The sequence below is a fragment of the Symphalangus syndactylus genome, chromosome 7, assembly GCF_028878055.3.
Source record: "Symphalangus syndactylus isolate Jambi chromosome 7, NHGRI_mSymSyn1-v2.1_pri, whole genome shotgun sequence".
NCBI classification, from domain to species: Eukaryota; Metazoa; Chordata; class Mammalia; order Primates; family Hylobatidae; genus Symphalangus; species Symphalangus syndactylus.
The window spans coordinates 14,606,875-14,632,810 of NC_072429.2; the positions used below are offsets into that span (position 1 = coordinate 14,606,875).

Genomic DNA, 25,936 nt, shown 5'->3' on the forward strand with positions numbered 1-25,936 from the left:
ACAAGTTCAGAGCCAGGTCCTCGTTGCAGCTCTCTGTTTAGGGTTGACTTTCCTGCAGATGCCTGCCCTGCTTAGAGGAGTTTCCGCCCCTCCATCCATCTCCCCTTTGCCCCGCATGGCTGGGAAGCATTACTGGCCTGAGCTTGGGGCCCAGGGGTCCATTCCCTGAGGTCCATTCCAGGTTTCTCTTTTTGGAGGCTTTGGGGCACAGGACTGGCCCTTTTGTGAGTTGGAGAGAATACCCACGTGGTATGTCACTGTGGGGCCATTCTATGTAACACCCAGGGCCTGTTCTGATTGGAATAGATATGGTTGGCCATGCCTTGCTGGCTATTAAACATCTTGGGTCTTGGCCGGGTGCGGTGGCTCAAGCTTGTAATCCCAGCACTTTGGGAGGCCGAGGCGGGTGGATCACAAGGTCAGGAGATCGAGACCATCCTGGCTAACGTGGTGAAACCTCGTCTTTATTAAAATACAAAAAATTAGCCGAGCATGGTGGCGGGCACCTGTAGTCCTAGCTACTTGGGAGGCTGAGGCAGGAGAATGGCGTGAACCCGGGAGGCGGAGCTTGCAGTGAGCCTAGATCGTGCCACTGCACTCCAGCCTGGGCGACAGAGGGAGACTCCGTCTCAAACAAACAAACAAACAAACAAAAAACATCTTGGGTCTCCACCCTCTTATCGTGGAAAGGATGAGAGGCTAGGATTAGATGTGGTGTCAAAGGAGACTTTGCAGTGTTGTAGTTTTTTTAATAAGAAGAAGGTATTCATGCATTGCTGTGTAATTGAAAACTATTTCTAAAAATGTGTTGGACTCAAAAGGCTGCATATTGTATGATTCCAATTATATGACACTTTAGAAAAAGGCAAGACTGTAGGCACAGAAAACAAATTAGTGATTACACAGGGACTGGAAACAGGGGAAGAGTTTACTACAAAGGTCACAGGGGAATCTTGGAGGATGATGGATGGATTTTGTATCTAAATTGTGATGGGGGTTCCATGACTGAATATGTTTGTCAAAATTTATAAAACTGTATACCTTTAAAAAAGTGAATTTTTTCTATATGTAAATTATACCTCAATATTCCTGGCTTTAAAAAGTGTATCAGGCCGGGCATGGTGGGTCACGCCTGTAATCCCAGCACTTACGAAGGCTGCGGCAGGTGGATCACGAGGTCAGGAGTTGAAGACCAGCCTGGCCAAGATGGTGAAAGCCCATCTCTACTAAAAATACAAAAATTAGCTGGGTCCGGTGGCAGGTGCCTGTAATCCCAGCTACTCAGGAGGCTGAGGCAGGAGAATCACTTGAACCCAGGTGGCAGAGGTTGCAGTGAGCCAAGATCACGCCACTGCATTCCAGCCTGGGTGACAGAGACTCCGTCTCAAAAAAAAAAAAAAAAAAAAAAAGTGTATTAGCTAGGCATAGTGGCCCATGCCTGTAATCCCAACACTTTGGGAAACCAAGGTAGAAGATCACTGCGGCTAGGAGTCTAAGACTACCAGGTTGGACAGTGTAGTGAGACTCTGTCTCCACAAAACAAAAAATCTTTTATTTATTTAGAGACAGAGTTTCACTCTTGTTGCCCAGGCTGGAGTGCAATGTCATGATCTTGACTCACCGCAATCTCTGCCTTCCGAGTTCAAGCGATTCTTCTGCCTCAGCCTCCCGAGTAGCTGGGATTACAGGCACGCGCCACCACACCCGGCTAATTTTGTATTTTTAGTAGAGACAGGGTTTCTCCATGTTGGTCAGGCTGGTCTTGAACTCCCGACCTCAGGTGATCCGCCCACCTCTGCCTCCCAAAGTGCTGGGATTACAGGCGTGAGCCACCGCACCTGGCCAAAAAAATTTTTTTATAAACTAGCTGAGTGTGGTGGCACACACCTGTGGTTCCAGCTACTGAGGAGGCTGAGGTGGGAAGATTGCTTGAGCCCGGGAGGTTAAGGCTGCAGTGGGCCATGATCCACTACACTCCAGCCTGGGCAACAGAGTGGGATCCTGTCTCAAAAAAACAAACAAAACAAAATTAGGCTGGGCGCAGTGGCTCATGCATGTAATCCCAGCACTTTGGGAGGCCGAGGCGGGTGGATCATCTGAAGTCAGGCGTGGGACTGACATTTCAGTTACCTGTGGTGAGTGCTTACTGAATTGACAGCCGTTCTCTTCCATTTCCAGAGCTGGACAGAGGCCTCACGGAGCCCCAGATACAGGTCGTTTGCCGCCAGATGCTAGAAGCCCTCAACTTCCTGCACAGCAAGAGGATCATCCACCGAGATCTGAAAGCCGGCAACGTGCTGATGACCCTCGAGGGAGATATCAGGCTGGGTAAGGGGCTCAGGGTGGGAAAGATGGAGCCACAGGGTGTTGGCCTGGCCTCTGCAGGCCAGTGGGAGTGTGGACATCGTGGGGGTGTGGGGTCCTCACGCCTGTGCCCTCTTGGCATGTCAGCAGTTCTCCCCTTCCTACTCTTGATTCTTTCTTTTTTTTAAATTATTTTATTTTATTTTTTATTTTATTTTTTATTTTTTTGAGACAGTCTTGCTCTGTCACCCAGGCTGGAGTGCAGTGGTGTGTTCTTGGCTCACTGCAACCTCCACCTCCCAGGTTCAAGTGATTCTTGTGTTTCAGCCTCCCAAGTAGCTGGGATCAGAGGCCCCTGCCGCCATGCCTGGCTATTTTTTGTACTTTTAGTAGAGATGAGGTTTCACCATGTTGGCCAAGCTGGTCTCGAACTCCTGATCTCAAGTGATCTGCCCGCCTTGGCCTCCCAAAATGCTGGGATTACAGGTGTGCACCACTGTGCCTGGCCAGCTTCTTTCTAATCAAGAGAATTCGAGTGAGAGTGATGGATGGAGGGATGACCCAGCTCCATCCTCAGATGGAAAACGGTAGGACATTAAGCACATATATCAAAACCTTCTTTTTTTTTTTGGACAGAGTCTCACTCTGTTATCCAGGCTGGAATGCAGTGGCGAAATCTCAGCTCACTGCAACCTCCACCTCTTGGGTTCAAGTGATTCTCCTGCCTCAGCCTCCTGAGTTGCTGGGACTACAGGCACCCGCCACTACGCCCGGCTAATTTTTGTATTTTTAGTAGAGACCAGGTTTCACCATGTTGGCCAGGCTGGTCTTGAGCTCCTGACCACAAATGAACTACCTGCCTCGGCCTCCCGAAGTGCTGGGATTACAGGTGTGAACCACCATGCCCGGCTCAAAACCTTCTTCTTTAAATGTCTCCTCTTTGTATTTTTAATGTTTTTATTTTTTTAACCAAAATAACACATACGTGTGTCATCTCCTCACGTGTCTCTTTTTGCCATCCACCTGCAGAGACAAGCGCTTTGAGCTCTTCTCATGTATACTTCTGCATCGCCAAATGATACGGCTACAATGCATTTTTTAAAGTAATGATTTTCGGCCGGGCGTGGTGGCTCACACCTGTAATCCCAGCACTTTGGGAGGCCAAGGTGGGTGGATCAGGAGTTCGAGACCAGCCTGGCCAACATGGCGAAACCCCAATCTCTACTAAAAATACAAAAATTAGCCAGGCGTGGTGGCACATGTCTGTACTCCCAGCTACTTGGGAGGCTGAGACAGGAGAGTCGCTTGAACCCAGGAGGCAGAGGTTGCAGTGAGCCGAGATTGCACCACTGCACTCCGGCCTGGGCAACAGAGTAAGACTCTGTTTCATGAAAACAAAAAAACAAAAAACACGTAGTTGGTGTTCAGTAAACAGTCACTTCCAGCATCACCACCACTTTAGCCTATGGTTAGTTACTTCAGCATCCCCGACTCCCAACCCCCACGCCCCGCCCAGTGTGCTGGAGACCTGGCAGGTGGACCAGTCAGGAAGCCAACTGCCCATCTCTCACTCCTGCCTTCACCCAGCCCAGCATTGCTGTTTCCTGCTACCAGCAGGCTGGGGGCCTGGTTCTTTCACTAGAGCTACCGTGCACTGAGCCAGCATCTGATATGTGTTAACTCATTCCATTCTCAAAGGCCACTGATAACATCTTGCAGGACGGATTTGGGACCTAGCAAGACTGACTTATCCAAGGTCACATTGCTGATAAGAGGAACAACTGGGGTTCAAACCAAGGCAGCTGGTTCCAGAGCCTACATGCTTAACCACTACCCTCTTGTCGCCTCTCTTAGTGGCAAATGATAAAAACCCACTTCCTAAGAGTTAAGGCAGACAGGAAAGTTTGTACCTCATGGAGCCAAAGTGGAGAAGAAATACAGCTGGGTGAGCCTTAAAGTTAGTTGAAACTTGGAACATAAACGCTGCCAGGACCGTCTCCCTAGCCCTTGGCTTTCTGTGCATGTAGGTTAGGCTCCCAGACCAACCCTCTCCACCAAGCTCAGGATACCACCTAGTCTCACCTTTCCCAGCATCGTCTCCCGCTGCCTGAACCCGAACTCACCATTGGAGGCTTTGACGTCAATTATCCCAGAGGAGGGCTCTGACTGGCCCCACTTGGCCCAAACAGTAATCCTTGAACCAATCCAGTGAGGCCCAGGAAGGAGGGGGGGTCTCCCACAGGCCCGGCGTGTCTTCAGTCTCTGGCACGGAGGGTGGGGTCACGTGACAACACGGAAGTAGCCCTCGCCCCCGCAATGAGGCAGTGTGGTGGGTGAGGAGATGGTTTTTCAGAGGAAGGGAGGATTTGGACTGGCCAGAAAAAAAAATTGCTGTCCACCTACTCTGCCCAGTCTATGAGAATCACACAGGCCCAGCAGAGGGGAAGTAAGTGAGGCAGAAGCTTGAGGGATGGGAAGCAAGAACAAAGGGCTGGGTTGGCAGTGAGTGCGGGGAGGGTGTCAGGAAGACTGTGCAGTGTGGTGCGAGGAGGAGAGTCAGTGAAGGCCAAGGTGGGGGGTCAAAGAAGCCCTTATCAAATGGGCACGCGTCTCTAGGTTCCTAAAAAACGAAAGAAAATAAAAATAACCGGTCGGGTGCGGTGGCTCACGCCTGTAATCCCAGCACTTTGGGAGGCCGAGGCGGGTGGATCACGAGGTCAGGAGATCGAGACCATCCTGGCTAACACGGTGAAATCTCATCTCTACTAAAAATACAAAAAAATTAGCCAGGCGTGGTGGCGGGCGCCTGTAGTCCCAGCTACTCGGGAGGCTGAGGCAGGAGAGTGGCGTGAACCCGGGAGGCGGAGCTTGCCGTGAGCCGAGATCGTGCCACTGCACTCCAGCCTGGGCGACAGAGCGAGACTCCGTCTCAAAAAAATAAAAATGAAAAAATAACCTTACTGTAACCGCGCAATGGGTTCACCTTGCCCACTGCCTAGACAGAGCTGATTTATCAAGACAGGGGAATTGCAATGGAGAAAGAATAATTCATGCAGAGCCGGCTGTGCGGGAGACTAGAGTTTTATTATTACTCAAATCAGCCTCCCCAGGCATTCTGGGATCAGAGTTTTTAAAGACAATTTGGCGGGTAGGGGCTTGGGAAGTGGGGAATGCTGACTGGTCAGGTTGGAGATGGAATCATAGGGGGTCAAAGTGAGTTTTTCTGGCTGTTTTCTATTCCTGGGTGGGATGGCAGAACTGGCTGAGCTGGATTACCCTCTGGGTGGTGTCAGCTGATCCATGAGTGTAGGGTCTACGAAATATCTCAAGCACTGATCTTAGGTTTTACAATAGTGATGTTATCCCCAGGAGCAATGTGGGGAGTTCAGACTCTTGGAGCCCGAGGCTGCATGACCCCTAAACCGAGCCCGAGGCTGCATGACCCCTAAACCGTAATTTCTAATCTTGTAGCTAATTTGCTAGTCCTGCAAAGGCAGACCGGTCCTCTTCTTCAAGAAGGGGGTCTTTTCGGGAAAGGGCTATTATCACTTTAGTTTCAGAGTCAAACCATGAACTGATTTTTTTCCCAAAGTTAGTTTGGCCTACGCCCAGGAATGAACAAGGACAGCTTCAAGATTAGAAGCAAGATGGAGTTGGTTAGGTCTGATTTCTTTTACTGTCATCATTTCCTCAGTTATAATATTGCAAAGACGGTTTCATTACCATGGTAGAGCGGTTCTTCCCGTTTCACATTTGGCTAAAATCATCCCTATTTAATAGATGAGGAAACTGATGCTCAGAGGGATTTAGCAATTTATCTACAATCAAGCTAGAATCTTCTCACTTCCCTGCCCGCACTATTTCCCTGACACTTCTGGGAGGCCAGGTCATCCCTCTCATTAGAAGAAGCCACTTTCTTAATGAGCTCAGGCGTGCACTGGCTGCTGCGAGCTGGAGATCCAGGGCTGAGGGTGGAAGCATTTGCTCTCTTCTGTCCCCATCTCAGTTTCAGCAGGTCCCAGCACCTCTCTGCCCTTTGCTTTCCTGCTTGTATCCTGGGGGAACCTGGCTAGTGTTTGTCCACAGGAGCACTGTTGGGATTTTGGACTGGATGGTTTTCACTGTTTTCTGAATGACAAGTTTCCTCCTACCTTGGATTCTTTTGGTCACCTACAATCAAGGGGACAGACAGACGAGAGACTCCCTTATAAGTGTGCATACATGCTAAGTTCACTGTTTTGTGCATGTTATAATGTGTTTTACACTGTTTATGTAATTTTTTCATTATAAAGGTAATTATGATATTGACACCTGTATAGAAAGATATATACAAAGATAGACATTGCAACACTATTTGTAAGAGCAAGAAATCAGAAGTGATCCAAGTGTATGTACTCCAGTAGAGGATTAAATAGGTTATGGTGCTATCAAACAGTGGAATCTTTTTCACCTATTGAAATTAAGTTGCAGAAAATGTGTAATCTCTTATAAAGATGTATAATACGTACTTTGAAGGGGAAAAGTAACTTCAAAATAGCATGTTTAATCTGATTACATTTTTTAAAGTAGCGAATACATAAAAATTAGGTATATATAATTTTTGTCTGTTTCTACTTACATATCATTTTTAGGTAGGGCATGGTGGCTCATACCTGTAATCCCAGCACTTTGGGAGGCAAAGGTGAGAGCATTGCTTGACCCGGGCATTCGAGACCAGCCTGGGCAACATCGTGAGACCTCGTGACTATAAAAAAAATTGTTTTAATTAAAATATCTATATATATAATTTTAATATAAATAAATAAATCTGGAGCTATACACAGCAAACCCCTAAATGTTTAGCTGTCAGTATTATAGTTTTTAATCTGAAAAATAATGAGTTTCTAATAAGCAACATTACTTTGGTAATCAGAAAACACACACACACACACACACACACACACACGAGAGTAGCTAGAGTCCTGTACACAATTTGGAATAAGACCCACAAAAAGGAGAATTAAACTTCCTGCTAATCCTGCCAGAATAAACCACCACTCGCCGTGGGCTTCCCTCCAAGTCTTTTTTTGTCTGCAGAAAAGTCGGATCAGATAGTGGGAAAGAGCACAGCTGGGTGACCTTCTGTGTGTTACTTAGTCTCTCTTAACTTAAGCTTCCTTATCTGTAAAATGAGAGTCATAATTTCCCCTGCCTTAAAGGGTCATAGATATAAATGATGTGTGTAGGAATAGATATGCAGATGATATGCATAAGTTTCTTTGCACAGTGCTATGCATGTGGTAAGTTCTCAGTAAATATTAGTTTTTCTTTTTCTTTTTTTTTTTTGAGATGGAGTTTTGCTCTTGTTGCCCAGGCTAGAGTGCAATGGCACAGTCTCAGCTCACCACAACCTCCACCTCCTGGGTTCAAGCGATTCTCTTGCATCAGCCTCTGAGCAGCTGGGATTACAGGCATGTTCCACCACACCTGGCTAATTTTGTATTTTTAGTAGAGAGGGGGTTTTTCCATGTTGTTTTTTGTCTCGAACTCCTGACCTCAGGTGATCCACCCGCCTCAGCCTCCCAAAGTGCTGGGATTACAGGCATGAGCCACCGTGTCCAGTGACAATATTAGTTTTTATAAGATAAACTGGGATCATTATATATATATACAGTTTCCTAGTCTGGTTTTTAACATTGAATATCAGCGTATTCCTCCATATTTTTAAAGATTCCTCAGAAACATGATTATTTTTGTGTTTTCCTTGTACCCATCACAGGCACAAAATGTAATTTACCTATCAGAGCCCTGAGGAAAGCCCTGAATTGGATACTTGGGTTTCTCATGAGGTTTATCATCTTCTTCACGAAGTCATGCAGCGATGATTGTGCTTGTTCATGGATCTTTGAGTCTCTTTCTGTAACATACCTTGAAGAGGAATTCTCAGAAGCAGAGTGCTGGGTGTGTGCAGTGACTCGGGGTTTTGTTCATTCTGCAGCCGGCATGCCCTCCGTGCTGGTCCTACCAGTTGACACACCCCCCAGTGCAGTGTGCAATTCTCTTTTCACCACATCCTGGCCCCTACTGGGTTTTACTTAATAGAGAAAAAACAAAAAACCCACAAAACCAAAAAACTTTGCTACATATGCATTTCAGTTTTTTAAACCATAGAAACAATACACTCTATCAAAAACATTTTAAAGAATAAAAGTGGGCCGGGCGCTTTGGCTCACTCCTGTCATCCTATCACTTTGGGAGGCCGAGGCAGGTGGATCACCTGAGGTCGGGAGTTTGAGACCAGCCTGACCAACATGATGAAACCCCGTCTCTACTAGAAATACAAAATTAGCCAGGCGTGGTGGCGCATGCCTGTAATCCCAGCTGCTTGGGAGGCTGAGGCAGGAGAATTGCTTGAACCCGGAAGGCGGAGGTTGCAGTGAGCCAAGATCGTGCCATTGCACTCCAGCCTGGGCAACAAGAATGAAACTCCATCTCAAAAAAAAAAGAATAAAAGTGTATAAAGTGAAAAATGTAAGGTCCTGGCCGGGTACAGTGGCTCACAACTGTAATCCCAGCACTTTGGGAGGCCGAGGCGGGCGGATCACGAAGTCAGGAGATCGAGACCATCCTGGCTAACATGGTGAAACCCCGTCTCTACTAAAAATACAAAAAAAAAAAAAAAATTAGCCGGGTGTAGTGGCGGGTGCCTGTAGTCCCAGCTACTTGGGACGCTGAGGCAGGAGAATGGCGTGAACCTGGGAGGTGGAGCTTGCAGTGAGCGGAGATCACACCACTGCACTCCAGCCTGGGGGACATGCGAGACTCTTGTCTCAAAAAAAAAAAAAAAAAAAAGTAAGGTCCCTTCTGTGCACTGCCTCCACCAGAATGCCACTTCCAGGGAGATGAACATTAAGTTTGATGTGCAGACTTCCAGACCGGTGTGTGTGTGTGTGTGTGTGTGTGTGTATGCACATGCGTGCAGACATGTACACACAATATGCATATGTCATTCTTTTAAAGATAACCTTCTACTGGAGTACCTGCACTTGGATCATTTTATAAGACTCATCAGTCAGTCAGCAGCATGTTTGGGACATGTATTAATGTATTAGAGAGGAACTTCCAAGTTAGTCCATACAAATGCAGCCTCATTCTTTTTAAGAGCTCCATGTTATTTCGTAGCTGGGGTGAACCGCAATTTATCTAAGCATTCAGCAGCGAAGCTCCGGCAACACTGGATTATTTCCAATTTTTCATTCTTTTTGGCTGTTGCTTTTATAAGCATCCATATATATTTTAGATCTGGTTTTGGAGATGGATTTCTACAAATAGAATTGCTGGCAAACAAGTTTTTAAAACCCAGTTATATTTTTTACATATATGAGTAAAGGCATTTTAGCAAATTCTGTCTATTTATTCATGAGCATGCTCATTCGATAAACCTGTTGAGTGCTTCCTGCTCCAGATAACGTGCCAGGGATACAACTGTGGCCACAGCAGAAATGATCTCTTTCTTTATGGAAATTACAGCCGAGAAAGGGAGATTTCCCTTATCTCTGCTGCCCTTGTCTCTAATACATTTTAAAATGGGAGGAGAAGGGGGAGTGTTTTCATCAGAAGAGACTGCATGGTGAAAATCCCGTTTGAATTGCTCAAGGGCGGCCATCAGCTGTCAAGGGACACTCCCTCATAAACTCTGCAGGGAGCAAACAGGCTCAGTTCTCTGGGCTGCAAGGTGGGGCTGCCCCACTCTCCCATCTGGGCCCCATCGTGTGGGGCAGAAGGGGAAGTAGCAGCTACCCAAAGAGCTGGCTGGTGCGTGCCTGAGGGGGGCCCTGGGGACCTACGGTGTGTCATTGCACGTTGGTGGTTTCTGTTTTTCCTCTCAGGAAGGGATCGGCAGGGCCTATGGTGGGGGAGTGGCCACCTTCTGGGATCCTCACCCTGGGCCTGAGAGGCAGTCACTGTTCCCAAAAGGTTTCCTGGGATGGGATGATGTGGCAGCCCTTGGTGGTGTTTGCAGGGGAGCCAGGCCCACAGCAGGGCCTGGCTGACCCAGCAGGAAGGTGGGGCCAGCTTCCCATTCTTACCCTGGAGGCCCAGGGATGCCGCCCGCCAGAGTCATCAGCAGAGCTGGGGTCTGCCTGGGTTTCCTGCTTTTCCACCTCACTTGCAGCACCTGTTGGTCCCACTTCAGGAGGCCGAGGGCCCTCTGTCCCCTCTTGCTGGCCAGACTGTCCCCTGATATAGCAACTGCTGTCCAGTTAGCACTAACTGGGGCTCAGAAGCCAGCTTTCCTGACCACTCCTAGGAGGTGGCGGGGGGGTCTTAGTTCAGCCTCAGCCTTGCCCCAGCCTGAAAAAGGCTGGACTGGCTCATGGGCCGGTGAAATAATCACCATCTTCTCACTTTTGCCACGTGTGGGCCTTGCAGCACAGTGCTTTGCGTTTGTCATTTAATCCTCAGGAAAACCTACGCAATGGTTCTGTGGTATCACCCCCGTGTCACAGATGGGGAAACTGAGGGTCAGAGGCGTTGTAACTGCCCTGCCCATCTCCTGCCTTATCTGCTTCCACCTCCAGCCACCTCCTTCTGGCCAGGCTGTGTCCTGTCCCCGCTGGTCCCTCCAGCCTGCTGTTTCCTGCCTCCCAGTCTGTTTGCAGTTTTCTCTGCCTGGAAATACCTCCCCCAGATCCTGAGTTTGTGTCTAAAGTAGCTCCCCACCCCACGCCCCAGCACTATGTTCTTCGCCCTGCCTTCTCAGCCCTGGGCCCTTCTCGCTGCCAGGCATTCCAGGGGTTTTGCCAGGTGCCTGTCTCCACCACGAGAATAACATGTGGCATGTCAGGCAGGACTTGGTCGCTTTCATCTCTGTGCCTAGAACAGTGTTGGGCACATAATAGATGTGCAGTTAGAGTATGCTGAATAAAACTGGCCTTCCGGCCAGGCGCGGTGGCTCACGCTTGTAATCCCAGCACTTTGGGAGGCCAAGGTGGGCGGATCACGAGGTCAGGAGATCGAGACCACGGTGAAACCCCGTCTCTACTAAAAAAAACGAAAATACAAAAAATTAGCCGGGCGTGGTGGCGGGCGCCTGTAGTCCCAGCTACTCGGAGAGGCTGAGGCAGGAGAATGGCGTGAACCCAGGAGGCGGAGCTTGCAGTGAGCCGAGATTGCGCCACTGCACTCCAGCCTGGGCGACAGAGCGAGACTCCGTCTCTAAAAAACAAAAAAAAAAACAAAAAAAAACTGTCCTTCCTCCAAGGCCCTCAGCCCTCCCTCCACCTCCATGACTGTTCCCTCGAGGTCGCACCCCTTACTGTGCACTCTCGAGTAGCCCCACGGTCCTGTCTTCCCAACACTTTCCAATGTTAGGAGTAGATGTTTGTTTATTTGCTTACTCTCTGCTCCCCCAACTAAACTGTGGATTCCCCGAGGGTCCTCATTGTATTCTCTGATCCCAGCTAGTGTCTCGCTCCTGATGGAGCTTGGTGATGGAGCACTGAATGAATGGGTGAGTGGACAGTGAAGCAGAAGAGCAGAGGCTGGAACCAAGTTCTCCCATATTCAGGCCCAGCCTCTTGGCATTGTGCTGCCTCCTTGTTTCAAATTGCGAGTCTGAAAGGGGCTCCTGGATACAGCTCATTTCAAGACCAGGCACAGGTGCCCCGGGGTGGCCTGAAGTTGTCATAATGCTGCAGCTTCTTGGGATGAATTGTCCAAAGGCAGCCATCAGCTAGCAGGGGACACCCCTCATAAATTCCATTCAGGGAGTTTCAAATGGAGCATCCCAGGTTCTCTCAAAGTGTTGTTTCATCCTGAATCTACTTTTCAGTCAAGATGAAACTTTGCCCCAGAAGGCAGGAGCCCTGGAGAACATTTCTCTTGGTAACCCTGAATTCCTCTCTTAGCAGTGGGTGTGTGAGGAAAGACTGACAGTGTTGGAGTAAAGATACATCTTTTTTTTTTTTTTTTTTTTTTTTTTTTGGGACAGAGTCTCGCTCCGTCACCCAGACTGGAGTGCAGTGGCGCAGTCTCGGCTCACTGCAAACTCCGCCTCCCGGGTTCACGCCATTCTCCTGCCTCAGCCTCTCCGAGTAGCTGGGACTACAGGCGCCCGCCACCACGCCCGGCTAATTTTTTGTATTTTTAGTAGAGATGGGGTTTCACCGTGGTCTCGATCTCCTGACCTCGTGATCCGCCTGCCTCGGCCTCCCAAAGTGCTGGGATTACAAGCGTGAGCCACCGCGCCCGGCCAGATACATCTTACTGGCCGGTCCTGGTGCCTCGCGCCTGTAATCCCAGCACTTTGGGAGGCCAAGGCAGGAGGATTGCTTGAGCCCAGGGTTCAAGACCAGCCTGGGCAACATGGAGACTCCATCTCTACAAAAAATACAAAAATTAGCCGGGTGTGGTGGCAGGCATCTGTAGTCCCAGCTACTTGGGAGGAATGCTTGAGCCTGGGAGGTTGAGGCTGCAGTGAGCCATGATTGCGCCACTGCACTCCAGCTTGGGTGACAGAGTGGACTCTGTCATGAAAAAAAAAAAAAGTATTCATTTATTTTTGCTAGTCCTGCAAATAATACACGTTTATCGTAGCAAAGTTGTGGAAGTCTCACCACCCACAGACAGCCATTTAAGTAGTGTGGTATATTTCCTCCAAGTCAGTTCAGTGTGTATTTTTCCCTTTTTTGGGGTGAGAGGGGCATAATTCTGACCAGACAATATATTCAACTGTGTATCACCCTTCTCCCCACTTAACCTTTTACAGTAATATAAATAGTAATCAATAAGGCCGGGCGCGGTGGCTCACGCCTATAATCCCAGCACTTTGGAAGGCCAAGGCTGGTGGACCACCTGAGGTTAGGAGTTCAAGATCAGCCTGGGCAACATGGTGAAACCCCATCTCTACTAAAAATACAAAAATTAGCTGTGCATGTTGGCGCATGCCTGTAATCTCAGCTACTCGGGAGGCTGAGGCACAAGAATCGCTTGAACCTGGGAGGTGGAGGTTGCAGTGAGCCAAGATTTCGCCATTGCACTCCAGCCTGGGTGACAGAGCAAGACTCCCATCTCAAAAAAAAAATAAATTAATTAATAAATAGTAATAAATACCACCCAGGTTGGAGTGCAGTGGCACAATCCTGGCTTACTGCAGCCTCCTGGGTTCAAGCGATTCTCTCACCTCAGCCTCCCAAGTAATTGGGACTATAGGGGCATGCCACCACACCTGGCTAATTTTTTTTTTTTTTTTTTTTTTGAGACAGTCTCGCCCTATTGCCTGGGCTGGAGTGCAGTGGTGTGATCACAGCTCCCTGCAGCCTCCACCTCCCAGGTTCAAGCGATTCTTGTGCCTCAGCCTCCCAAGTATCTGGGATTACAGGCATCCACCACCATGCCTGGCTGATTTTTGTATTTTCAGTAGAGACTGGGTTTTGCCACGTTGGCCAGGTTGATCTCAAACTGCTAGCCTCAAGCGATCTGCCCATTTCAGCCTCCCAAAGTGCTGAGATTACAGGCGTGAGCCACCCTGCCTGGCCTCCACTTTTCTTAATCTATATAAAAAGTTTTAAAATCACTCCCTGATAGCCAAGCAATTATGGTTGTTTTTAGTGTGTCACTATTTTTATAATTTTACAGTGGCACTGTTATTATAATGGGATTTTGATGAACATCATTATGCATTTTTTTTTTTAAATTTAAGACTTTCATTAGGGCAGAGTCCTAGATTTGGAATTATTGGATTAAAATGGTATGGATATTTTAAAGGTTCTTGCTATTTATTGCCAAATTGCTTTCCTGAAGGCTCTCGCCAGTGCAGGCTCTTGTTAGTAGGGAGGAAAGTGTTCATCTCAGTACTTCCTCACAGCAGCAGATACTCTTACATTTTTAATAATTTCGAATTTGCTAGATAGAAAATGGCATCTGTTAGTCGACTTGGAATGTGTATCCCTCAGTCCACATCCCTGGCTTTTACCCCAGGGCTATGGGTGGAGGAATGTCCGTGGAAAACGCTATCTGAGATTTTGTCTTGCAGCTGACTTTGGTGTGTCTGCCAAGAATCTGAAGACTCTACAGAAACGAGATTCCTTCATCGGCACGCCTTACTGGTGAGTCGTGTAGCTTCTGGAAATGGAATGGACTGGATGTTAAAACTCTCCAAGGTGACCTACCAGGCGCTTTAGACAGAGAGGGTCCGGAAGACAAGGGGTGCCGGGCCAGCCTGTGGGCACACGCCCAGCCTCGTGGCTTACTAGCTGTGTGACCTTGGACAAGCTGCTTAGTTTTCCCGTGCCTCAGTTTCTTCATCCATAAAATTAGGGATATAATGGCCCCTACTTAATAAGGCTCCTGTGAGAATGAAATGAAATGGTGCACATAGAAGGCACTCCATTAATAACTGAACTAGAATCACTAAAACAGGATTCAGTTTGTGATTTATTCACCACGTATGTATTGAGGGCCGGGGATGGGGGCCGTGAAGGTGAACAGTACAAGTTCAATTCCTACCGTCATGTGAAGTCTCCCTGGACTTCTCTAGTCTGTCGTGTTTCCTTCTTTTCCAGAACTATTACTTTAAAAGCAAAACACTGTCACTCAATTTCACGCCTGACTACTCTCTGTTTGCCTTGTTTTCAATTTTTTCATGTGCATTACTTGCCATTGTGGAGTTTGGGCTCCTTTCTTGCTTGCTTGTTACTCACCCTTGCTCTCTCTCTCCCCCTTTTATACCTGTTTCTCCTTCTCTCTGTGCTGTTGTCTTCTCGCCCACCCACCTCCACGCCCCTTTTTTTTGCTCCGCACCTTCCCCTCCGCTCCCACCCGCCCCCTCCCCAGGACTCTGTGTTCCGGGTGGCTGCTGCCATCTCGCGGTAGGCATCGGAACTGCAGCAGGACGTGGCGGGGAGCCGCGTGGAGGCGTTTTTCTGTGGAAGAGCGTCCTAAGGAAGACAGTGGGATGCAAAGTCACGCAGATCATGATTCGGGAGTGCTGCCAACCCCGACAGTGGCTCGTGGTGGCCCTTGACCCTGAATGTCCAAGAAGCACCTGTGAAAGCCAGATTCTTAGCCCTATGTTGTCCCTTGGTTGGTTCAGGATGGCCCCCGAGGTGGTCATGTGTGAGACCATGAAGGACACACCCTACGACTACAAAGCCGACATCTGGTCCCTGGGCATCACGCTGATTGAGATGGCCCAGATCGAGCCGCCACACCACGAGCTCAACCCCATGCGGGTCCTGCTAAAGATCGCCAAGTCGGACCCTCCCACGCTGCTCACGCCCTCTAAGTGGTGAGGGGCAGGGGCGGGGCCACCTGCCCGGGTGCCTGCCCCGGGCTTAAGGCTGGGATATGTGGTGGGCGGGGCTGGGGAGGTGCAGTGGTAGGGTTCTCCTGGTGCTGCTAGCCCCAAGAGGAGAGGTTGGGGCCTGGGGGTCTTCAGGCGTTTCTGAGTCCCCCAGGCCCTTCGTGCCTCTTTGTCCCTTTGTGTTCCTTTTTTTTTGAGATAGGGTCTCACTCTTTTGCCCAGGCTAGAGTACAGTGGTGCAGTCATACATAGCTCACTGCAACCGCGACCTCCTAGGCTCAGGAGATCTCACACCTCAGCCTCCCTTGTAGCCGAGAGTACAGGCATCCACCACCATGCCTGGCTAATTTTCTGTAGAGACAAAGTCTCCTGTGTTGCCCAGGCTGGTCTTGAACTCCTGGCCTCAAGGGATCCGTCTGCCTCGGCCTCCCAAAGTGCTGGAATTACAGGCGTGAGCTACCGTGCCCCCTCTGTGCACTTGACATGAGATCTTCACCAGAGCAAACCAAGTCACCCAAATAAGCTGGCTCCCACTGGGGAACAGGAGCCCTCGCTGAGCTGCAGGAGCCACATGGCACACTCTGGGTGGGACATCGGGGGCCTAGGTTCAAATCCCGGCACTGCGGAGTCTCCTCACTGTGTGGCCTGGGCACGTCCCTGCTCCTCTCCGATGTCTGGGTCCCCATCTGGACAGTGATGTCCATGATGAAAAGGGTGTCGTGTAGGCCCTGTCACTGTTTTAGCTTGTGAAAGTTCCCTCTGTCCTTTGAGGGGCATGATTGGGACAGTGGAGTCTGTGACGTGGGGGGCTTGTCTCTGCTCTTGCCTCCTCCATGCTTACCTCTGACGCCTGTCCTCCCAGGTCTGTAGAGTTCCGTGACTTCCTGAAGGTAGCCCTGGATAAGAACCCAGAAACCCGACCCAGCGCCGCGCAGCTGCTGGAGGTGAGTGGATTCTCCTCCCACTCTGCTCCCTGAAGGGTGGAGCCTAATGAACTCACCAGTGACCCGGACGCCGGGCGTGTTCTCACCCCGCCCAGGGAACAGCATGGACAGCTGTTCGTCGGTCCTCCCGGTATTCCCCAGGCACCTCCTGAATGCCAGCTCTGTGTTGGGAGTAGTGCCTTGGGGAACGAAGCCACCCAGACCCTGTCCTCATGGAGCGTATGTTCCAGTGGGGATGCAGGCGGCAAATAAGCAAGTGTGTGCGCATGGCAGGGGGTGGCCAGTGCCACGGAAGGAGATCCACAGTGCGGGGTTGGGGCGCCTGGGAGTGGCTGTTGTAAGGGAGGATAAGGAAGGGCTCTCTGGGTGAGCAGATGTCCACAGGAAGGGAAGGAGCAAGGCCACTGGCCCAGAGAGAGAGGAGGCAAAGGCCTGGGACAGCAGCATGTTCCACACATGCTGGGAAGAGCCAGGGGGTGGGGTGGGAGGCGGGGGAGCAGGAGCACAGGGGCCAGGGGAGGGGAGATGAGAGCAGAGAGGCACTGGGGCGTCCATCCCAAGGCTCGATGGTTCCCTAGGAGAACACCTGGCCTCAGCATATTCTCTCCCCACAGGAGACTTAGGACAGCAAAAGCGCAGAGAGAACTCAGCCCAAGGAGGAGGCGCGTGGGAAAAGGTCTTGGGAGCCAGGTGCAAGCTTCCAGGGCCCTCTCCCAGTACAGTCACCAGGACAGCTTAATTCTCTGTGCTGTCTACCAGGGAAGCCCCTTAGGGTTTTTAGTGGGTAGTGGTCACATAAGCACCCCCTGCCTGGCACAGTCCAAAGTTCCAGACTCTAGAAGGAAAGGAGGTATTCCACCTAAGCCATATTGTCTGCAGAACAGTTTGGGCAGAGCGGGCCACTCTTATTAGTTAATGGTGGGAGCCCTTTCCTAGTTTGCAGAGACCAGCTGAGGATCCGACCTTGTTAGCGGCCCTTTCTGAAGCTTGCCGTGCTATTTTCTGCACACAGGGTCCTGAAGGGCCTTGCAGGCCAGAGCCAGGTCCTGGGCTTTATCTGTGCATTAGGGGAGACACAGCATCCGACATCCGTTTACAAGGGTCCTTCTGCCTTCTGGCTGCTGGGTGCGGGATCAGGAGACTCTGAGCATCTCATTAGCTGGCTGTACTGCCTTAGAATGGGCAGGTGGATAATGGTTTCCTTGAAGCTTTTTGAACTAGTGGAGGGAGCTGTGAGCCATCCTTTGCCTGGGCCCATGCCTCGAGTTAGGGTGTCATGGCTGGAGGCTGGGTGAGGTCGGTGTGTTCACAGCAGTGTTCTGAGGGCTGTGCACAGCACTTGCCTGGTCATTTGCAAATCTGCCGACCAGTGTCCCCATGTCACTGCCACTGATGGAAGAGGGGGAGGAATGGGCCTGGGTGATGCAACAGGGCTGCCCTTTCATTGCCGTGTCGGCTCCGGTCCTGCCCTCAGCATGACAGCCTTAGAGGTGCGGTGGCAGGAAGGGGAGGAAGGCGCCACACCAGGCACTTGAGTCTTTGTATTCACCCAGCTTTTCCCAGCTTCCTACTGTGTGCCATGCACTGGGCCTGTGGTCGGCATTCTGAGCCACTATGCATCCTTCTGGGGTAGAAGCTTAGTTATTATGAGTGTGAGCTGGGGCGGGAAAGTCCAGGGTTCGACAGCTCTGCCATTTACTGGCTGTGAGCCCCTGGGCAAATGGCTTAACCTCTCTGTGACTTGCTTGTCACTCTGAAATGGGAGTGAATAGCAGCAGTCCCCTTACTGGGTGGTTGTGAGGATTAAATGAAGAGGTACTATGAAGCGCTTAGCTGAACTCTTAAGCACAGTGCTCGGGGAATGCTTGATGCATAGAACTGATGTATTTGTTTTTTAAAAAATGAAAAGAACCGGAATGCAAAATGGGGTCTATCTACTGCCGGGGGTAGGGGGGTCACAGTTGTTTCTTTTACATTTCTATAATGTATTTGAAAGCAAATTTCTGGAGTGCCCAAAGGCCTCATTTTCTGGGTATTGTGGGGAGTGGGCTGGGGCCCCCTGAAGTGGGTGGGGTCGAGTGGGGCTGCTGTCACTGTCCAAGCCGCTTGGGGCCAATTGTTTCCTGTAAGAGGCACCTCCTGCCCTGATACATCCGGCCTCTAGGACATTCCACGGAGAGACCAGCTGTCCCCCATCCCCACATGGCAGCTCCGGAGCTGCAGCCTCAGCCAGGAATTTCCGCTCCATACTTGGAAAAAATGTCCTGCCAGAGGATTCTTACCGTCCAACAGAAAGGGTTGCAGAACACAGGAGCGATCTCTGGAGATGAATAAAGCACCTTTCACGCCTGTGCTGCTGCTGGCTTCACCCATGTGCCTTTTCCTCTCCAGTGAGAGAGGGTGGGCATGGCATTACCACCCCAGGGGAGGACACCAGGATCAGAGCAGGGAGGTGACTGGCCCAAGGCCGCATGGCTTTGAGTGACAGAGGTGGGCCCAGGTCTTGGCTTCCCAGCCCCCCACTCTAGTGCTGTCAGCCTTCAGGGTGTCTGCCTGCTTCCAAGAAGTGCCTGGCTCTCACGTCTCCCTGTGCCCCGCCCTGGGTGGAGTGATTCACGCTCCCATTGGTTTGTGATTCATTCATTGACTCCTGCAGACATTCTTTGGGCCTGGACCAAGTTGTGGTTAGTAACCAGGCTCTGAAATCAGACACACCACGCCCCCACCACCCAGAATCTGCTTGGTTCGCACTCTGTGCCTCAGTTTCCTCATCTGTAAGATATAGAGAATGCTGGCTGCACTGAATTGTGTGAGTGAATGAGATTTTCTATGTAACATTTTTGACACCACAGCTGTCACATATGAGGTGCTGAGTAGATACTGGCTGAATTTGCTCTTAAACCTGTTCACTCTATCACAGCTGCTCTTGTCAAGGTCGTCAGCGATTTCTGTGAGGGTCAGCCTCGGTGTTTGTCTCACTGAACACATCAACAGCACCAGCCCAATGGATCTCCTCCTCCTCCCGTCTGCACTCGACCTCCAGGCCTCCACACACCCTTGGTCATCAGCCTCTCCTTCTCCATTGCCTTTGCTCGCCCCCCTTTGGCCCAGTTCGTTAGTGTGAGAGTGCACAGGGCCCTCCCTCCATCTCCACGCACCCAGCGTACAGCACTCCCAGCTCGATGCCTCGGCCCGCATCCAGCTGCTTACTTCTCGGAGGTCCAGTGGGCATCTCACACTGAACGCTGAGTACTTGGATCTTTTTGCCGACATGCTGCACCACTGGCTTTCCCATCTTAGCCGATGGCAGCTCCACACTTCAGTGGCTCAGGCCCCAAACCATGCAGGCACCCTTGCTCCTCTTTCTTCCACACTCCCAGCTCATCTATCAGGAAATCCCGTTGTCCCTGCCCTCAGCACGTGCCTAGACTTCAGCCATTTCCCGCCCCTCCATTGCAGCCACCACCTGGGCCGCCACCACTTCTCACTTGGGCTGCTGCCTCCTTGCTGGTCCCCTGCCCTCTCCGTTGGCTCTGGGCTGAGCGCAGCAGCCAGAGTGAACCTTCTCAACAGGGGCCAGCTCATGTCCTCCCCTGGCCAAAGCTCCCCAGTGGCTCCCATTTCACTCTAGGGAAAACCCAGAGTCTCAGGGCCCCTTAGAGTGCTGTGTGATCCGCCCCCCACCCTTCTGACCCCCTCGCCCCTCTCGCTCCCACACTCCAGCCTCACTCTGCTCCAGCCTGCCCAGCCCCCTTGCTGTGCTCTGAACACGGCATGTTCCTGCCTCAGGGCCTTGGCACTGGCTGTCCATGCTGCCCGGAATGGCCTTCCTCCGGATCCCTCTGTGACTGACTCTCCCTCTTCAAGTCATTGCTCTAATGAGGCCTCCCCCAACCACCCACATGAAATTACAAACCCACTACACTCCCCACATTCCCAGTCCCCTTTCCCTGCCCTACTTCTTCCTTCTTCCATGGCACATGGCACTCAGGATATAACTCGCTTGCTTATTAGGTTTGTTGTCAAGCTCCCTGCCCGGCATGTCAGTGCCCCGAGGACAGCATCTTTGTTTTGTTCACTGATAGGCCCCAGGAACAGTGCCTGGTATATAGAGAGCCCTCAGCAAATATTTGCTAAATTGACTTTTTTTTTTTTTTTTGGAGATGGAGTCTCGCCGTGTCTCTAGGCTGAAGTGCAGTGGAGCTATCTTGGCTCACCGCAACCTCCACCCCCTGGGTTCAAGTGATCCTCCTGTCTCAGCCTCCCAAGTAGTTGGGATTACAGGGACGCACCACCACGCCTGGGTAATTTTTGTGTTTTTAGTAGAGATGGGGTTTCACCATGTTGGCCAGGCTGGTCTTGAACTCCTGACCTGAGGAGATCTGCCCGCCTAGGCCTCCCAAAGTGCTGGGATTACAGGTGTGAGCCACCACGCCCGGCCAAAATTGACTTATTTTGACCTAACAAACTGTTACGTAACCCTTTCTCCACGCCAGGTACTATTCTAAATACTTAGCAAATGTCCCCTAATTTAATCCTCATACCAACGCTCTGAAGTAGGTGCTGTTCAGCTCTCCATTGAGCAGATGGCAAAACGGAGGCACACAGCAGTGAGGTAGCCAGCACAAGGTCACACAGCCTGTAAGCCACAGAGCTGGGTTCTGATCCACTGGGGTTCAAGAGTCTGTGCTCTTGACCTCTCTGGTAAGCTGCCTCTCCGAATGAAAGAGAGAGAGAGGGAGAGAAGGAAACCAGAAGGGAGGGAGAAAGGATTGAAAGAGAGATGCCAGTGCCTGAAAACTGCGAGTGTTATTAGGTGTTTTATTTTTATTTTTATTTTTTTGAAATGGAGTCTCATTGTGTCGCCCAGGCTGGAGTACAGTGGCCTGATCTCCGTTCACTGCAATCTCCGCCTCCTGGGTTCAAGCAGTTCTCCTGCTTCAGGCTCCCGAGTAGCTGGGATTACAGACGCCTGCCGCCACACCCGGCTAATTTTTGTATTTTCAGTAGAGGTGGAGTTTTGCCATGTTGGCCAGGGTGGTCTTGAACTCCTGACCTCAAGTGATCCGCCTGCCTCGGGCTCCCAAAGTGCTGGGATTACAGGTGTGGGCCACCATGCCCAGGCTTTTTGGCGTTTTTTAAAGCCCATCTTGGAGTATAGGACCCTTCTGGCTGATGGTTTCTAAGCACATAGAGGTAAAGCAGGCTCGAGTTCTTGGAAAGGACGTCTGTTTAGATGGCAGGGGAGGCCCTGGCTAGAGGGCAGGTGCCAGTTGGCGAACTGTATGACACCACCCATTTTGGCCTTTTTCAGCAAAGATGGCACTGAACAGCCAGCCGGTGCCTCTTACTAGAGGACCGGGCAGTCAAGTTCCTCTGTGATCTAGCCTTCCACTGGGGACACGTGTGCCCAGACCAGCCTACCTGGGGCAGGCTAGGATTCTCCCTTGCAGCACAGCCAGGCCGTTCTCTCTCTAATGGGCCTCTAAACACATCTCTGGTGGCAGAGGAGCTGATGCCGTGGCGGAGGTGGTCTGTGTTTTGTGTCCCAGAGCAGTCTGTAAAACAGTGTTTGGGCCTAATCAGCCACAGGACGGGTGGCCCTGTGTGCCAGCCTTGCTTGCTCTGGTGCCCGGCAGAGCTGCCCTGCTCACCCGCCCATCACAGGCTTTCTTTCCCATGGCCCTCCTTCCTCCTCCTAAGGATGCTGGGGTAGTCAGGGGAGGCAGTGGAGCAGATGGTTCTGCCTCAAGAAAGCAGAGTTTCTGGCCGTGCTGAAAAGCCACTGATTTGATCAATACATGGGATGCCCCAGTGAAAACCTGGTGTTTTCAGAAGCCCGTGCCTGCGTTTATTTATTTCTGCTGCATCTGCTTCAGCCACTCCAGTGAAGTGTCCTATGGTGTTTCGCTCAAGTTCACTTGTGTTAGATTGTGCAATGTGGAGCTTAGGAACCTTTGGGATCTTGGTTCTCACCTTTGGTTCGAAAAAGCTGTGCTCTGGGGGCATGTGGGAGGGAATAGGAGTGGCTAGGAATGCAAAACAGGCTTTTCTTTTTTTGTTACTGTTTTTGAGACAGAGTCTTCCTCTGTCGCCCAGGCTGAAGTGCAGTGGCATGATCTCGGTTCACTGTAACCTGTGCCTCTCGGGTTCAAGCGATTCTCCTGCCTCAGCCTCCCGAGTAGCTGGGATTACAGGCATGCGCCACCATGCCCAGCTAATTTTTGTTATTTTTAGTAGAGACGGGGTTTCACCATGTTGGCCAGGCTGATCTTGAACTCCTGACCTCAGGTGATCCACCGCCTTGGCCTTCCAAAGTTCTGGGATTACAGGTGTGAGCCACTGTGCCCGGCCATAACAGGATTTTCTGATTGTGCTGCTGCTCCTGCTGCTGACGGGGGGTGTGGGGGCTGTGGGGGGTGTGGGGGGGTGGGGGGTGGGGTGATGGTAGTGATGGTAATGGTCATGGTGATGGTGATGATAGTGGTGATGGAGGTGATGGTGATGGTAGTGATGGTGGTAATGGTGGTGATAGTGATGATGGGGATGATGGTAATGGCCGTGGTGAAGATGATGATGGTAATGATGGTGGTGATGGTGAAGGTGATGATGGTGGTGGTGATGATGATGATGATGGCTGCCATATCTGAGCATTTACCATAATGCTTATAACAGCTGCTCCTAGTATATAGATGAGCAAACTGAGGCTCAAGTTTAAGTGACTTGCCCAAGTTGGTGGAAGCAGGATTTTACCAGGTGCCTTGGTTCTAGAGTCTGCAGCCAGCGCTCTTAACTGCTATGCTACTTTGCCTCCCATGATTAGTAAACCCTTAACGCCCCACTCAAGACCTCTTAAAAGTACAAAGCAGCCAGAGTGACATCTTTAAAGGGTAGTAGTGAGTACCACTGCTGCACTGCAGCCTGTTGGTGGCTTGTGAGGACAGTCTCTGTGGCTCACCGGCACACAAGGCCCATCCTTCCTCTGCATCCTGTGTGTCCCACCATCCCGCCCGTCTCATGGCTCCTGCCGCCCAGCAAGCTCAGTCCAGACTCAGGGCCTTCTTTGTACCAGCTGCTCCCTCTGCCTGGAATTCTCTGTGCCCAGATCTTTCCCTTGGGTCTCAGCTTGAATTTGACCTTGAATGAGGCCCCTCTGCCTGCAGACTTTAGCCTCCACCACCCTCAGCTATACAAGATCTGGAATTCTCTTGTTTATCATTTGAGCCACTGCACCCAGCCAAATGAACTGTTTTAAATGAACAAACAGATAAGAATGATTTGTGATGAATATATGCATTCTGAATGTGTTTTCCAGGTGCTAGAAATTTGTTTTTTAGTCATTTAAATACTTCCCCAGCAATCTTGTTGACACTTCCTCCCCGGATAAATTGTCTGAGAGTAAAAACAGTGAATTTCATCAGAGCCTTCCTGTAAATTGTAAATGAGCAAATTCTAGCTTCACGATGCCCCCACCCCACCCCATCATTCCTTTCCCAGTGGCCCTCGGTGAGCGTGGTGGGTTGAGGAATCCCACATCCCTGGCTACATCCGGGTGCCCTCACCCAGGATACCTCACACTGACTTAATATCACTAAGACCTTTTGCTTTGGCATTTTGCAAGGTCCGTAAAAGAACATTCACTTTTAAATAAGACTCTGACATTTGTATAAAAACCTAGAATAGAACATACACCACTCTGCCTCAAGATCTTATATTTCCTTTCTTAAAACCAAACACATATGTCCACCCAAAGACATATACGAGAATGTCTCTAGCAGCTTTATTCATAGTTGCCAAAAATGGGAAACAGCCCAGATGTCCGGCAGCAGCAGGATGAATAAACAAACTGTGCCATAGTCATACAGTGAGACCCTGCACAGAAATAAAACAGGAACAGTTTACCGAAATAGGCGACAATGTAGGTGAATCTCACAGTCATGATGCTGAGTAAAGGAAGCCAGCGCGAAAGACTGCACACACGATGCTCTGTTTCTAGGAAGCTGAGGAGCAGGCTCCCGAGGCTGGCGGCGTGGGAGTGGGGTTGCCTGCCAAGGGAGACGGGAGCCTTCCCCTGTGATGGAAATGTTCTGTATCTTGAGCTGGGTGGCAGTTACGCTGGGTGCATATATATGTAAGAAGTCATTGAGGCTGGGCACAGTGGCTCATGCCTGTAATCCCAGCGCTTTGGGAGGCTGAGGCGGGTGGATCACCTAAGGTCAGGAGTTTGAGACCAGCCTGGCCCACGTGGTGAAACCCCGTCTCTACTAAAAATACAAAAAATTAGCCTGGCGTGGTGGTGCATGCCTGTAATCCCAGCTACTTGGGAGGCTGAGGCAGGAGAATCCCTTGAATCTGGTAGGTGGAGGTTGCAGTGAGCCGAGATTGCGCCACTGCATTCCAGCCTGGGCGACGAGTGAAACTGTCTCAAAGTCATTGAGCTTTACAACCTGTGAACTTTGCTATGGGAATGTTATTCCTCAACAAAATGTATGTAGCATATTTCTTTCCAACACACTTGGGACTTTCCAGGCTGTCTCTGGGTCTCCAAGTTCATGTGTACATTTTGCTCAGGAATGAGGCTGGCCTCTTCTGCCCTGTGGGGTGAGCTCCCCCAGCCTCTTCCACCCCACCGTGACCCCAGAGTGGTTCTAATCTAGGTGCATCTTGCCCCCTCAGCATCCCTTCGTCAGCGGCATCACCAGTAACAAGGCTCTGCGGGAGCTGGTGGCTGAGGCCAAGGCCGAGGTGATGGAAGAGATCGAAGACGGCCGGGATGAGGGGGAAGAGGAGGACGCCGTGGATGCCGCCTCGGTAAGGCCAGGGAGAGTGGGGCTTAGCGGGGGCTGGGAGGACGGGATCTCAGCTGACCCTGCTGGTGTGGGAGGGGCAGGGAAGGCCGGGGCTCTGGCTCAGGCAATTTCTTCCCAGCTCAGAGGTTGCAGACGCCCACGCTGCAGGTAACGTAAGATGGCACATGGGCCGGGATGAGGCAGCAGGGGGTGTTGGCCGGATCCCGATCCTGTGAGTTTCCAGGAGATACCAGGGATCTAGATTTTCACATGAAATCTTCCAATTTTTAAAAGTTGGTAACTGATTTCATGGCTTCCCATCCTTTGTTCTTGTCACGGCTCACGTACCAAATGAGACTGTTTTTACCTCATTTTGGGATAAATACGTGAGGCTGCATATGGCCACAGGCAACACCCTGGCCCCCCTCTAGCTGCCCTCAGTGCCAAGGGGACCTATGTCTGGGTACATTTGGAACCCTTTTGCAGCTTCAGTGCTTGCTGGATTTAGATTGAAATTAAAGCTAATTTAAATTTGTAAAAACCCTCTGAGCCAAGGAAAACATGTCTGTGGGCTGGATTCTGGCCCAAGCTGTTGCTCTGTAATCCCTGGCCTT

At 50.6% G+C, this 25,936-nt stretch overlaps 1 protein-coding gene across 1 annotated transcript in view; it reads left to right on the top strand.

Moving 5' to 3' along the window:
• The window catches only part of STK10 (serine/threonine kinase 10), a 137,658-nt gene that overhangs the window by 59,560 nt on the left and 52,162 nt on the right, over positions 1-25,936 (top strand). Inside the window, exons 4-8 of the mRNA XM_055285244.2 lie at positions 2,179-2,328; positions 14,321-14,393; positions 15,380-15,574; positions 16,452-16,533; positions 25,210-25,344. Of these exons, the coding sequence (XP_055141219.1) occupies positions 2,179-2,328; positions 14,321-14,393; positions 15,380-15,574; positions 16,452-16,533; positions 25,210-25,344 (635 nt within the window). The remainder of the gene's footprint in view (positions 1-2,178; positions 2,329-14,320; positions 14,394-15,379; positions 15,575-16,451; positions 16,534-25,209; positions 25,345-25,936) is intronic.